This window comes from Vulpes lagopus, chromosome 2 (genome assembly GCF_018345385.1).
Source record: "Vulpes lagopus strain Blue_001 chromosome 2, ASM1834538v1, whole genome shotgun sequence".
NCBI classification, from domain to species: Eukaryota; Metazoa; Chordata; class Mammalia; order Carnivora; family Canidae; genus Vulpes; species Vulpes lagopus.
Window position 1 is genome coordinate 28,070,484 of NC_054825.1, and position 14,597 is coordinate 28,085,080.

Sequence of the window (14,597 nt, forward strand, 5' to 3'; positions counted from 1 at the left end):
CAAAGTGGGCAGGACAGACAATGCCCTAAATTGTGTTGTCCTGACTTCAAAACCCTCTAGTCCACATGAAGAGGGACTTAGACTGGTGTCACAGTGATTAGGGGCTCCATTGTAAAATAACTGAACCAGTTCACCATCTTTGGAGACGTAACTGGAAAAACACAGTGGAACTTATGCATTAAACCAAAGTTTTGAATCAACAGGTCTAAGGTCTTCAGGTGCTGACATTTTTGCTTGGAAATGTTCCTCAGTCAACATAAAAAAATCCATCTGATTTTTTCACTTCCTCCTTCAACCCTTTACCTCATCAGTCACAAGAGCCTGTCCAGTTTTCCTTTACAATCATCACCACTATGTTAATCCAGACATTCATCACCCGGTACCTGGACTATTCTGTTAGTCTCCTAATTTGAGTCCCTGCCTCCAGGTCTGTTTTCTCTTCAAGGGAGTCCATATTATTTGTCTCAGAATATAATCTTCATATTATTGCACCCCAACTCATAATTCTCACTAACTTCCAATTACCTGCCTTGTTGAACTGGTATTCCCAATCTGTACCTGACCTCTTTGATTCGTTGTACAGGAGATGCCAGGGGGCCTATATTCAGTTGGGCCCTTCCTTCCCCTTTAATTAGCTCAGCCAACAGCTTTTGGGCACCAGTTGTTGCCGGGCTGTAGTGCGTTGCCGTTATTTACGGCCGGGATTCCTATTTACCTCGTCAATTAGGATAACAGCTTCTGGAACTAGTACCAGGTCTTCTCCACTTTAACAAACAATGAATTAGTATTTTCCCTTTTCTGGGGACTGTCCGGGAGCCTGGCTCAAATTGAATAGGCTAGAACTTAGCGGTCGCAGGATCCGACCCACTGCGGCAGAACTGCGCGATCACAGGACAGGCGACGCATCCCGAAGTGAAAGCGAGAATCCTATTACACCCTTGGCGGGTCCGCGGGTCCGCGGCTCCGCGGCTCCTCGGCCCTGCGCTTTGCGCGTGCGGTGCCCTGCCAGGACTACTTTTGGCCCTCGGCGGCTGCCGTCCGCAGCACCCTGTTGAGCCCAAAGGCCCTGTAAGGAGATGGGCTCCGGCCGCGCCGCGCCACCCTGACCTGGGCTTTCCGTGCAGGTGGGTCTTCCCCCGCCTGTCTGGAGTCGGGGACTGCGGCTCCTCCGTGGGTAGAGCGCCTCGGGGGAGCTCACCCCCCGCGGACACGCCAGCGCGGGGCCGCACCGCGGCCGCCCTCGGGTCGCAGCCAGCTCCGCGCTCCCCGCCGCGCGGGGGTGCTGCGGCCGGACGAGCGTCTCCCTTCAGCGCTGCCCTCGAGCCTGCCTTCGCGCTCCCGGCCCCGGCCTGGAGCACAGAGTGGGCAGGACAGACAGTGCCCCGCAAAGGGCCAGGGCCCCGGAGGGTCGCTGCCGGGCACCATCACTGCAGGAGTCTGTTCGGCTCTCCGTTGAATGTGGATTAAAAGCCCATCTTCCCGGTTTCTAGACCGTCGGGGATTTAACACCTCAAGTGTTTGAACTTAGTTTGAACTAATATAATGGTTAAACACACTGGGCCATGGGGGCTGATTGGGGTTCACATCTCGGCCCAGCCTGTTTTCTTCCTCGTAAAATGGGGATAATAATAGGACTTGCCGCATAGAACCATTGTGAGAAATGAGATTTGCACGTTAAATGAGCAGTGCAAAACGCAGCCCCTACTTTTTTAAGGGCTTTCCCCAGAAACGTGAAAATAGCTTTGACCAGCAGGTGGCAATGGTGACTATATAATATGATATGCAGCGAGTCCGTAGGTAATTGATGTTGCCTCAAGTGTTTAGAGGCCCCCTGAGAATCTTGGCTGAATTGGCAGCCTTAAACTTTCTTCAGGCTGGAGATTACATTAGAGGTTGAGTAATACTACCTGCTATTTTTGTAGGTTGAGGCTAACCTGACGGTGGCCTCTTTAAGCAGGTCACAACAGGTCCCAAGTGTCCTCCCTCAAGTTCAGTGTCACCTTAGGAACAAAGAAAACACTTGTCTGCCACTTTGCTAGTCTGTTGGGATGGCACCTTGAATATGCATTAGAATTGGGTTGGAAACCACAGGATTAAAATGGATGTTTACATTTATCCAACAAATATTATCAAGCACTTGCTATATATCAGACATTGTTCTGGCACTAGTTATTTATAATGTGATGAACAATGCAGACACAGTACAGGCTCCCCTGGACTTCACTTATTAGTGGATGAGACCAACAGTGTAAGTGTAAATAAACATAAGTTACCAAGAAGAAAAAAAATGAGTCTAATTTTCATTTGGTGGCTCACCTCTCTGAGGGGGTGAGAAGCTGAGCCGGGAAAGATGTGATAAGGGGCCAGTTACGTAGAGAATGAAAGGAAGAACATTCAAAATATAGGAAACAGAATTTACAAAAGCTCTGTGGTGGTAAAAAGCCAGGAAAAGAAAAAAAAAAAAAGGCTAATGTGGCTGCAGCATAGTAAGAGGGGAATGTGGCAAGAGATGAGGTTGATGGTGTAGGCTGGAGCGTTTGAGCAGGGTCGTAAAAGATTTGAGTGCAATTTTATTCTGAGTGCAATTTTATTCTGAGTGCAATAGAAGTCATTGGAAGGTTTTAAGCATGGAATGCCAAAATCCTGTTTATGATTTTAAAAGTTCACTTCTGCTGCTATGTAGAGAGTTAATTGGGTGATGGTAGAGTGAAGATGACCAGTTGGAAGATTAATGCAGTATTCCAGGTGAGAGATGATGGTATTTTCAAACAGAGTGGTGGTGGTAGTGGAGATGGGGAAAAGTAAACAGATTGAGATACAATTTTGGACGTGGAATCAGGAAGACTTAATGATGAATTAGAAGGAAAAGGAGGAACCAATGGTGATTTTCAGGTTTCCTGGTTAAGCAATTAGGTGGATAGTGGTACCATTTACTGAGATGAAGAAAACTGGAGGAAGAACAGATTTGAAGGGAGGACATAGTGGAATAGAGAATTCTGTTTGAGACTAATTTAGGTATCTTTGCTATATCAAGATGGAAATATTTGATTAGCAGTTATATGTAAGAATTTGGAAGTCAGAGGAGAGATATGTATTGGTGGTATGAATTTGGGGGTCATCAGCATATGGATGATACGTAAAGCCAAGGGAATAGATGAGGTCACTGAGAGATTATCTGATTTGATAATTATCATAACCATTAGGCCTTGGCAACCACTGTGTTTGAATATCTTTTTGGGGTTAAAGCATTTGATTTCAGTAATTGGGTAAGTGAACCATCCTTGCCAATCTACAGATGGTCATGTGTATGTCACCCTGTATTGCCCTGAAATGCCCCATTCCATGGTGGGGTGAGAGAAACAAGATCTCGTGTCTGCAGGTATGCCCTAGACCTGGCCCTTAAGTTTGGAGGTTTCTATTTTCAGTAGGCCAAGGGCCATGTCAATTTTCTGCCACACACAGGACAGACCATGAAGCTAAAGGAACTAGAACGGCCAGCTGTCCAAGCGTGGAGCCCAGCCAGCCAGTACCCTGTGTATCTGGCCACAGGTATGATGATTCTGTGGACTACAATCTACTGAAAGTACACAAGTCAAAGGGAGACTTACTATCCAGAATTCTTTACTGAGCTTCAGAGAAAGCTTTAGAGTCATGGAAAGGTGGGGTTTGCTCACAGCACAAGCAAGGGGACATTAGGTGTTTGCTTTGAGCTGTCGCTCAAGCCTGGACACCTCTGTTTTCTTGCTTTGTTTGGAGTTATCATTTGAAAAAGGGTATACCCAGTCCTCTCCTGTTCTTCTACCTCTCTACTCACTAACCATCTATACCCCAAATCTGTGCATGTATTTTTGCTTATATGCTGCTTCTTCCTAACTTTTCTTGTGCCTAGGAACATCTGCCCAGCAGCTAGATGCCTCCTTTAGCACAAGTGGCACATTGGAAATCTTTGAGGTTGATTTCAGGGACCCTTCTTTGGACTTGAAGCACAAGGGAGTCCTTTCTGCCTCAAGCAGGTACTATGTCTGAATTGGTGATGGGTATGTGGGGCAGATCCTGATATAGACCCTGTTGAGGAATCCTGGTGGTAATGTGTGCTTCTCGGGGTTCATGAGGAGATTCATGAGGGAACAAGTTAAGCCTGGGGTTATTTTGCAAAAGGATTTTTTAAAACCACCACTTGCACCTCTTTGGTCAGCAGCAGCAGCAGCAGTGTCAAGCAGAATCATGTGATAGAGATGCCTCATACAAACCTGGACCCATAAGTACCTGATCTCTCTCTGAGCCTAGAGATGTTGGCTCCTTCCTCCATTGGCTCTTGTGAAGATAACGTTACACAATATCTCTTTTTCTGCCAAGGGGAGGAGAACAAATGAGCCTCTTCTCATTGTGGTTAGGAACTGATTGGGTACTCATGGATTTCATGGCTCTCTCAGGCTTATAGAGCTAAGTACTGGCATTCACAGAGCATAGTCCAGGGACTATGCTAGGAGCTCTGTATATCATTTATCCCTCAAAATGAGCCTGAGCCATAAATACCATTATTCCCATTTTACATAGGAGGAAACTGAAACCCTGGCAAGCTAGGATTTATATCTAGGCTTAACTCCAAAATCTACCTTATTTCTATTATTTAACTTCTCTTTTATAGGTTTAATTTTATTTTTATTTTTTTATTTTTATATTTTTTTAAGATTTTATTTATTTATTCATGAGAGAGGACAGAGCACGAGAGAGAGAGAGGCAGAGACACAGGCAGAGGGAGAAGCGCAGGCTCCATGCAGGGAGCCAGATGTGGGACTTGATCCCGGGTCTCCAGGATCACAACCTGGGCTGAAGGTGGTGCTAAACCACTGACCCATCCCGGCTGCCCTCTTTTATAGGTTTTATAAATATGTGGCTTAAATTCTGAAGTAGTAGCCTCCAAATTTTGATGTCACCAGAGAAAATGTGAATTTTCACTATACTCAAGTCGTATAGGCAATGTAAGTAATATACATGTGTTACTCTACTATTAAAAAATGCAGGGATCCCTGGGTGGCGCAGCGGTTTAGCGCCTGCCTTTGGCCCAGGGCCCGATCCTGGAGACCCGGGATCAAATCCCACATCGGGCTCCCGCTGCATGGAGCCTGCTCCTCCCTCTGCCTGTGTCTCTGCCTCTCTCTCTCTGTGTGACTATCATAAATTAAAAAAAAAAAATGCAATTTGTGTAATTTTATAGATTAAAAATATAAATCTTTTCCCTACAACTTTGAAAATTATCTTGCCCATCCCACTTTAGAGATTACTGGTCAAAATGCAGCTTTGTATTCTCCTGTGCATTTTTTCATCTGAGAGATTAATTAAGATATTTAGACAGAAGTATCCTCTTTTTTCTTTTCATGGTTTAGCCTAGTTATTGTCCTCCCTTTCTGAAGCCCCTTTATGACTTTCTGACAGTATCCCTTATTTCAGAGTTCTTTACATCTCTGTATTTCCAGCACCTTTCCCTTTGAAGAGCAGCCACTGAAGGGTTTACCAATAATGATGAGCTATTCTTAGCATCTAAGCAAGCATTTCAGAAAGGGCCCCAGAAAGGGGTGGAGCTAATTCAATTACATTTTATACTTCTGGAGTTAAAGAATAGGACCAGTGGGCAAGGACTCTGTCCTTAGCCAGCAAATTAGCAGCTTCAGCACAGTAGTGGCTCCTTAGGGCAGAGTTCCTAAGAAAGAGGCAATATAATTGCTTAAGAAATCTTGAAATTGGGGCAGCCTGGGTGGTTCAGTGGTTTAGCGCTGCCTTCAGTCTAGGGCATGATCCTGGAGACCTGGGATCAAGTCCCACAGACCGGGATCAAGTCCCACGTCGGGCTTCCTGCATGGAGCCTGTTTCTCCCTCTGTATCTCTGCCTCCCTCTCTCTGTATGTCTCTCATGAGTAAATAAATAAAATCTTTACAAAAAAAAAAAAAGAAATCTTGAAATTGAATCCTAAGAACCCTATGGGCAGAGATTTTTGTCTGTTTTGTTCACTGCTGTATCTCTAGCTCCTAAAACAGTGCCTGGTGTTAGATGCTTAATAAATATCTGTTAAATGAGTGACATTAGAAATGTCGGGAATTACCAAACTGAGCATTCATATCCACCATTTAGTTAGTTATAGTTATTCTTCAGTTAACCTTAGTTCCTTGAGAGCTTTTCAAGTGTGATGATCGGTTTGTTTTGCAGCCAGCAGTGTTGAAGGGACCCTTTTTGAAATGTTGATACTCAATTCATGAATCATAAACTTCACTTCATACCCTGTTCCATCCTGCAAGGATTGGGGGCTATAACCCAAATAAATAGTACAATTAACACTATTGAGAGTATTTCATTTTTACTTTCTTTTCCACTTCTATAATTGTGTCCAAAGACCTAAGGAATTACCTTTGACCTAGACCTTGATCATTAGAGTCTTGTTGAAGAAATCATCTTGGACACCCCAGGGTCTAAGACACCCACTTTCTTCTCAGCCTGGATTCGGTCACTTACTCAGAAATTCATATCTGAAACTATTGATCAGAGTAGGTAGAGGGCTGCCCAGTCTTTGTTTTATGCCTCCCTCTTTCTTTTCTGTGTCATCTTTTGCATGGTTTAGCGGAATGCACAGTTGTATTGGGTTGCATCCTTGACTAAAGATACATGACTGTGCAAATGGTATTCACTTATGTTTAAAGAAGAGATTGTGTAAGATGCCTGCTGAGAACCTACTGAACTCTAAATTTAGGTCTTATGTTCAGTCTTTCCTTCCCTTTCTTTTTTATACCACAATCTCCCCCCCCCCCCCCAAAGATTTATCTATTATTTGAGAGAGAGAAAGGAGAGAGAAGAAAAGCAGACTCCTCACTGGGCACAGAGCCTGAAGCAGGGCTCAATCTCAGGATCCTGAGATCATGATCTGAGCCAAAATCAAGAGTTGGACGCTTACGCAGCTGAGCCACCCAGGTGCCCCCCCCTTCGTTATTACATAAAAATATACTTTTCAGAATCTTTCCCCTTCCTTTTCCTGCCCTTTTCGCCAGACCCATGGCTTAACCACATTTGAATCCTGAAGACCCCCTTATCCTCAAGCCATGATGCATCAGAGAAATGTCATATATTTAGAAATACTTAACTGAAAGAGAACTGCTCTGAAACACTGATACGGATGTGGATAGGAGACTGTCTCAGACTATATAGGTAGACTGGAAATGCGTGGATAAATGCCACTGGATGCGTCAGAATCAGTACAGATTAGCATGCACACTGAAGCTGGCAATATTTGGTTTGTTAGATGAATCTCATGCAAGAAGAGGTTTTGGGGAGAAGAATACATGATTTGTGTGTTGACTTGTGAATTGAGGACTTAGCTGCTGTGGCTGAGTAAGATCAGAGGCCGATGTGTAATGTGCTATATTCCACCCTCTGTCTACACTGACCTAGATCTCCTTATGGTCTCTGTAGCCCCTGTACAACCCATCCTCTCATAACATGAAGAAGGTAGGTGATCTATCTTCTAGTACCTTTATAGCAGTTCTAGCTACTTGGGGAGCATTCTGACCCCTCTTTGGCTGCCTCTGTATGGAACAGCAAGCTGAAAAAGATCATGTATTTCTCTTAGTTTTCCCATTTCCCATTTGTCTTCTTTAGAGATTACATCAAGATCACAGAGTAGAGAAAACATGAGCTTTGTTGTTGGATAGACCTTGGTTCAGAACCCAGCACTGCCATCTAATGTCCTCTTGGGCACATTATTTAGCTTCTCTGGCCCTGTTTTTCTCTGCTGTAACTTCAGGATACATAGGCATTTAGTTTCTTGGTGCATACTAGGTGAGCATCAGGACAAAACTTCCCTCACAGCCATGCTTCACTATCTTCATTCTGTAGCTTGGAGTACTGCCTGCATTGCTCTGACTTTTAAGGAAACTTGGATTCCCTCAGCTATTTTGACTTGTTTTCACTTGAGTTCACTAACATGAGGTTGAGATTTTTAAAAAGAAACCTAACTAAGCAAATAAAAGCAAAATCCCAGATAAAGAAGTACATATAGAAGCAAGAATTTACACAGCACATGTTCCTAAAAATAAAGTAGCTAAAGCTTGGCCTCAGCTGAGCTTAGCAGGGATGACCTTCTCACCTCTCAGGCCTCAGTTTACTCTCTTGAACCTTGTCTTTTTCTCTCCTCCGGAAGCATAGCCATGAGGTGGTTCTTAGGGCTGATTCTATCTTTGCGAATTTCAGTGTCTTTATTGGTCTAGGCTGGTGTCAGTCTGATGTACCTGGTACAGGGGTTCTCAACCCTGTTATTAGAATCACCTGGGGGCTCATTAAAAATGTGGATTCTGAGAGCCTGTCTCTGGGAATTCTACTTTGCATGGCCTAGATAGGTATGTAAATAATCTGTATTTTCTTTAGGTGCCACCCATCATTCTTGATGCTCTGTGGTATCTATTGTTTCCATCTCTGTGGGAACCACTTCAGAGAATTCCCCTGGTATTCTCATGTTTTGAAAGTTCCCATTCTGTACAAATTCTTCCTTTTTTTTTTTTTTTAAGATTTTATTTATTCATGAGAAACAGAGAGAGGCAGAGACACAGGCAGAGGGAGAAGCAGGCTCCATGCAGGGAGCCCGATGCAGAACTCAATCCCGGGACTACAGGATCACACCCTGGGCCAAAGGCAGGTGCTAAACCGCTGAGCCACTCTGGGCTTCCCCTATACAAACTCTTCCTATACCTTCTCCTTAAATCCCTTCTAATTTCTGAAAATCCTATTTTCAAGCCAAAGGCCATCTTGTTTTTAAGTTTTTTTAAATGATTCAAAAATAGAAAAGTAGAACAGTACAATGAATAATCATACACCTTTACTTAGATGTATCAGTTGTTAATATTTTGTTGTGTTTGTCAAAATGCTTGTGCTCTTTCTCTGCATGCACAACACTTGCGTGTACACACACACAGTTCCCTGTCCATTTGCAGAACAGAGATGATTGACACTCTTTGAACCCATTGAATAATCATGTCCAGGTCCTTGCTTATCTTGTCCCAGCTGGTCCTGTTCTCCCAGGTGTTCTCTATCATGCCTGTTTCCTCTCCAGCTTCACCCTCACTAGTGAAATGGTTAATCATAGGACTATACTTTTTACATGCTTAGAGAAAGAAAGTTATTTTGTCATGCTTTGTGTTCTACATTTGGTCACTCTAACTGGGCTTTGTTTTCCAGCTCTTTGGTGACTCCCCTTGAGGTTTCAGGTACCTTTATCTTTGGTCTGGATATCATACACTGTGACCATACTGAGGTTACCACAACATCTTCTACCATCCCCATGTGAGTTTTTCTCTGGCCATACTCCTATGGTTCCTATGAGACCTATTCAGGGATTCTCTAGCTACTCTGTTGACTTGCCTTCTGCCCACACTAACCTCTCGCCCCAGGGTAACATGGCAGCCTCTTGAGCTAATATGGCACACATTCTTCTGCCCTATTAAGATCAGTGCAACCTTAGAACACATAGCCTTTTGGACAGTAGCTTTAGAACTGCTGTTTGTATCTGCTTTGCTGTTTTATCTCAGTTGCTGACCTGGTCTCAACCAGTGCTCTTCTCTTCACTTCTAACAGGTGGTTGCTGTGCTAATGACTGGCCAAACAGGTTCCTGCACAGTCACTCCACTCCGTTTCTTGGCTGACTATTCCCAGGGTGTGGGAACATTTCATTTCAGCTAGGGATCTTATGACATCATTTGATGTGAAATCTGGCTTCTCGGTAGGGCTGTGGAAATACCCTTGGCTAGCAGCTGTGAAATAGAGGACAGATTACCTGTCCTCTATTTTGGGGACTCACATGGCTTCCCTAGGGGCTTTGCAGAAGACCCATCTTTGTCTGTAGGGGCCCAGTGTCCATCTTTTTCTTCTGTGCAAGACACTGACAGTGTCTTGTTAGAAGCATCTTCAGAAAGCCTTAAATGTTTCTCAGATATGTTTATTTTTTATGCCTGTATGTTTCTAGGGCTGGCCCACTGCAGCCATATAGCAGATCCATAGGCTAGTCACATAGAAGAGACACAGGGTAGAGAGATCCTTGGGTCTTTTCTTACTTACAGCTTGAGAGGGAATAAGGGACAGTGATTGTTGGTGTAAGAAGCCTGCTTCTAGTCAGGTACAAAAGGGTTTAGATCTTCCTCTAAATAGAATACACTATTTTATGATGGTTAAGAGCTCAGGTTCTAAAAACAAGATGGGCCAGGGTGCCTGGGTGGCTTGGTGAGTTGAGTTTCTGACTCTTGACTTCAACTTAGGTTATGATCTTGGGGTTGTGAGATCAAGCCCCATGTCGGGCTGTATGCTGAATGTGAAATCTACTTAAGATTCTCTTTCTCTCTCTCTCTCTACCCCTCCTCACCTCTAAAAAAAGAAAATAAATAATAGAAGATGAGCCAGACTTTAAACCTTTATTCTACCACTTCCTAGCTGTCAAATAGGGATAAAAATTACTAAATGTGTATTCAGAAGTTTCATAAATTCTCTGTGCCTCAGTTTCCTCAATTGAAAATGGAGTTAATAATAATACTTCATAGGGTTGTTGAATATTAAATCAGCTAATATATGTGAAGCACTTCAAACAGTGCCTGGCACATGGGAAGTCTTCAATTAAGTGTGAGTAGTTGTTTTTTGAGTTGTGAGGATTAAGTGAAGTAATTAGTATTTGAAATGTGTTTTTTGGGCCTAAATAGCCCTGATAGTGTTAACTTAAAAAAAAAAAAGTATGCCTACACAACTCTGAGTCAGAGGCCTCCTGACTTCTAGTGTAACAACGATGGAATCTTTTTCAGAGAAAGGGCAGGACTAAGCAAGGAAACCTGTGTTATGTGTCTGGTAAGTGAGGGAGACAGGCAGACTCCATCTCAGGGTGGGGATGCCTGCATAATGGCAGGGGCTGACAGAGATGCCTCCTCTCTGCCTACCGACATATTTCTGAGTTGGTACTGATGCCAGTTCCTCCCCTTTCTTACCTTTTACCTTACCTTTTACCTCCTCAGGTTTTACAAGCTGATCTGGGGGAGCTTTGGCAGTGGGCTTCTGGAAGGGTCCGGGGTCATTGCAGGCGGCGGGGACAATGGCATGCTTACTCTATACAATGTGACCCACATCCTGTCTTCCGGGAAGGAGCCTGTGATTGCCCAGAGACAGAAGCACACAGGGGCTGTCAGAGCCCTTGACTTTAATCCTTTCCAGGTACTACATTTCAGTTGGTTGGACATGGCCAAGCCATGGAGCAACAGATCTGAGTGGAGGCATTCACTCATGACCTCCAGTCTATAATTCTGAGCCCTTTCCAGGCTGTTATGGGGGAGGCTTTGGAAGCCCCAGATGTAGGTCTATTTCCCCTTTCCTGCTCCTACCTTTTCATGGGGTGGTGGTATCTCCAAAGGCCTTTTCTTCATACAGGGCAATCTCCTGGCCTCAGGGGCCAGTGATTCTGAAATCTTCATCTGGGATTTGAATAACCTAAATGTGCCGATGACCCCAGGATGCAAGTTACAGGTAAGGAGGCTCCCAGGGCTGCTGATTAGCGTGTGCACCTGATTTGCCCAGGAAAGTCTTAAATTCTGGAGGCAGCCAGAGTGCAGGAGATTTTGGACTTTACCACTGGAGGGCAATAAAGCTCTACAGACTAACATGTTACCAGCCAAACAATAGGAGGGCTGGAGGGGAGGGTGTGTATTAACTGTCCTAGGCTTTCTAGAAGGAAGATGAAGAAAGGCAGTAAAAGACATTGCGAAAAGGAGTGAGAGTACTATTTAACATAGTAGAGCTTAGGCAGAGTAGAGTAGGGCCCGGGGCTCAGTGGAGTGGGCCCAAGAGGGGACACTCAGGTACATCCTTGTCCTTTTTGCGGGGTGGGTCAGTTTTGCCTCTGTATCTGGTTCTGTCATGCAGTTGGGGATCTTATGTATGTCTGTCTCTGAGTGTACCTACCTGTCAGTCTGTAACTGGCCTCATCTTTTTGCTTCCTGGTTCTTTGTCTTGTGCTTACAGTATCGTGAGGTAAGTTAAATATAAAATTTGATAGCACCTAATGCTCTAGAAATAGCAATGGCTTTTCTTTCTGCTTCATTTTCTCTGGGGTCTTATGTGTCTGTATTTTCCTCCCTTCCTCCTCCTCTATCTCTCTGTCATAGATAAGAGGGCTGTTTTAAGTCTCAATTGCATCCTCTCTGGGGCACGTTGGGATAGGAGTAAAATCCAAGGGTGCCTGCCATTCTCTTAGCTTCCACACCAGTACCCTAAAGTATCCTCTCTGGAAAATTCAACTCCCAGCTCCCTGACACTGTTTGGGTTTGGGAAGCCCCATGTCTACTCTTGGGCTTTCTGTGGGTGGTTGGGATCAGTGGAACAGCAAATGGCTTTTGGTCCAGGGGATGACAAGTTGTCCTCTACCCCCTCCCCCATTCCTGCCTCAGCAGCCTCCAGAAGACATCAAGGCAGTCGCTTGGAACCCACAAGTTCAACACATTCTGTCTTCTGCTCACCCCAGCGGCAAGGCAGTTGTGTGGGATCTCAGGAAGAATGAACCCATCATCAAAGTCAGCGATCATAGCAACAGGGTGAGTTATTGGGCAGAATACAGGCTTGGGCTCTGGCTTCTTCCTCATGCCTAGTCTTTGGAGCTGCTCTTCCCCAGGCCAAGGTTCTGTTTTCAGCCGTTGCACTTGTAGATTCTACCTCTTAGCAGATTTCCAATAGAGAGTGAATGCTTTGGGAAGCTAAACAGGTGATCTGAAGGCTTCTAATGTTCCTTATTTACTCATGGTCATCACTTATCACATGGAAGAGACACAAAACTTGCCCTCAGAGGTCCTATTCCAACTGGGCAGAAAAGGTTCATAATCAGAAGAGTCAGGTTACATCACCCATTGGGGTCTGCTTTGTTCACAGATGCACAGTTCAGGGCTGGCTTGGCACCCAGACATAGCCACCCAGTTGGTGCTCTGTTCAGAAGATGATCGTTTCCCAGTGATTCAACTGTGGGATTTGCGCTTTGCCTCCTTGCCCCTGAAGGTGCTAGAGAGCCACAGCAGGTAATACCTCAAACTGTCTACATCCTTGCTGGATAATGGGGCATAATTGAGCTGGGTAGGAGGCAGTGGATGCCTCACTTTACTTACTAAACATCCTCCCTGTCTTCAGAGCCATTCCCAGTGAACACACAGTCTCCCAGTCCTAACTCTAGCCCCAACAAAGAGGAGTTCCTTGAGATCCCAAGGTTATGGAAAAGAACCTAAGATTACGTTTAAGTTCCAGAAATGGGAATGTAGATAGAGGCATGAGAAATACTTGGAGTCCCCAGGCTCTGATCTAAGGATAATGTTCATTTCTTTAGGTTGTGAGATTGCTTCCTCCAGGAGTTCTCCTTAATAAGAGAACCTTGGCACCTGTCTAGCCATCTGAACAGGCTTGCCCTTGAAGCTGTAGCTCTTGGACCCATGGCAGAGAAAGCAGCCCCATGCTGTTCATTCTTACTAAAGAGCTATATTGCCTTTCTTCCTTCTTGGGGACTTTGAAGAGTTGAGTCCTCACTTTCCTCCTGGGCTAAAAAGCACCCATGGGGATGGATGCTTGCCTGATTCATGCTAATTCATAGCCTCTACTCTATAGTCAGGGAAAAAGAACAGGCCATTGTGAGGGGACCTATGGGAGGCAGAGTGATACAGTGTGTAGTGCATGGGCTCTGGGATTTGACTTGGATTCTGGCTGCATGATTGCTTTTAATTTTTCAAAGTCTCATTTTCCTTGTTTGTAAAATGAAATCAGACTGCCTATTTTATAGGGATGAAATTTATCCAAGATCTTTAAGGTACCCCACTTAGAGTAGGCATTCAACAAATGTTAGTTCCTCTTTTCCTTCCTTTTTAGGGGGATCTTATCTGTGTCGTGGAGCCAGGCTGATGCTGAGCTGCTGCTCAGTAGTGCCAAGGACAACCAGATCTTGTGCTGGAACGTGGGGAGCAGTGAGGTAGGCTGACCCCTCTGTGGGGAAATAAGCTGTGTGTTCTGGGTTGCCTCATGTAGGTCAGGGCTTCCCTAACGGTCGGGTTCCCTCACAGGTAGTATATAAGCTACCCACACAGAGCAGCTGGTGCTTTGATGTGCAGTGGTGCCCTCGGGACCCTCCAGTGTTCTCTGCTGCCTCCTTTGACGGCTGGATCAGTTTGTACTCTGTGATGGGTAGGAGCTGGGAAGTCCAGCAGATGAGACATGCTGACAAGGTTTGAATGGCTTGGTGGAGAATGCTATCTCTATGTGGGGGGGTGGGGGGGTAGAGAAAGAGGAGACTGGGGATGGCCTGGAAAGAAGTGGGAACTTTTGGAAACTGGGAAGCCAGGGCCCTGGGTTGGGAGAGCTGCAACCTTTGCTCTAGTGCCCATCTTCCTGGGAGGATGTCAGTTCCTGCCATAGTACAAAAGAGGCCTCATGTTGACTGACTCTTGCTCCTGGATATTCTCTGTGGTATTTCGGGGATACTGGACCTCCATGCTGGGACCATTACTTTGGAAGTATGAACTGTCTTATCTCCTTTTCTCCTATAGATCCATTTTGTGTC

General features: G+C 44.9%; 1 protein-coding gene across 10 annotated transcripts in view; it reads left to right on the forward strand.

Moving 5' to 3' along the window:
- The first annotated feature begins 987 nt into the window (after nt 1-987).
- Nucleotides 988-14,597, forward strand: part of SEC31B (SEC31 homolog B, COPII coat complex component) — a 59,638-nt gene continuing 46,028 nt past the window's right edge. For 6 of the 10 annotated variants that reach the window (XR_005986094.1, XM_041744416.1, XM_041744415.1 and 3 more), the window contains exons 1-10: nt 988-1,124; nt 3,463-3,549; nt 3,890-4,013; nt 11,032-11,227; nt 11,441-11,536; nt 12,032-12,040; nt 12,457-12,600; nt 12,932-13,074; nt 13,910-14,009; nt 14,101-14,262. Coding sequence is in view for 9 of the 10 variants with exons in the window: in XM_041744416.1 (XP_041600350.1) it covers nt 3,471-3,549; nt 3,890-4,013; nt 11,032-11,227; nt 11,441-11,536; nt 12,032-12,040; nt 12,457-12,600; nt 12,932-13,074; nt 13,910-14,009; nt 14,101-14,262 (1,053 nt within the window). In the remaining variant the exon portion in view is untranslated. Of the gene's footprint in view, nt 1,125-3,295; nt 3,380-3,462; nt 3,550-3,889; nt 4,014-11,031; nt 11,228-11,440; nt 11,537-12,031; nt 12,041-12,456; nt 12,601-12,931; nt 13,075-13,909; nt 14,010-14,100; nt 14,263-14,597 lie in introns of all 10 variants that reach the window. The other 4 variants (XM_041744409.1, XM_041744410.1, XM_041744411.1 and 1 more) reach the window with 4 other exon arrangements.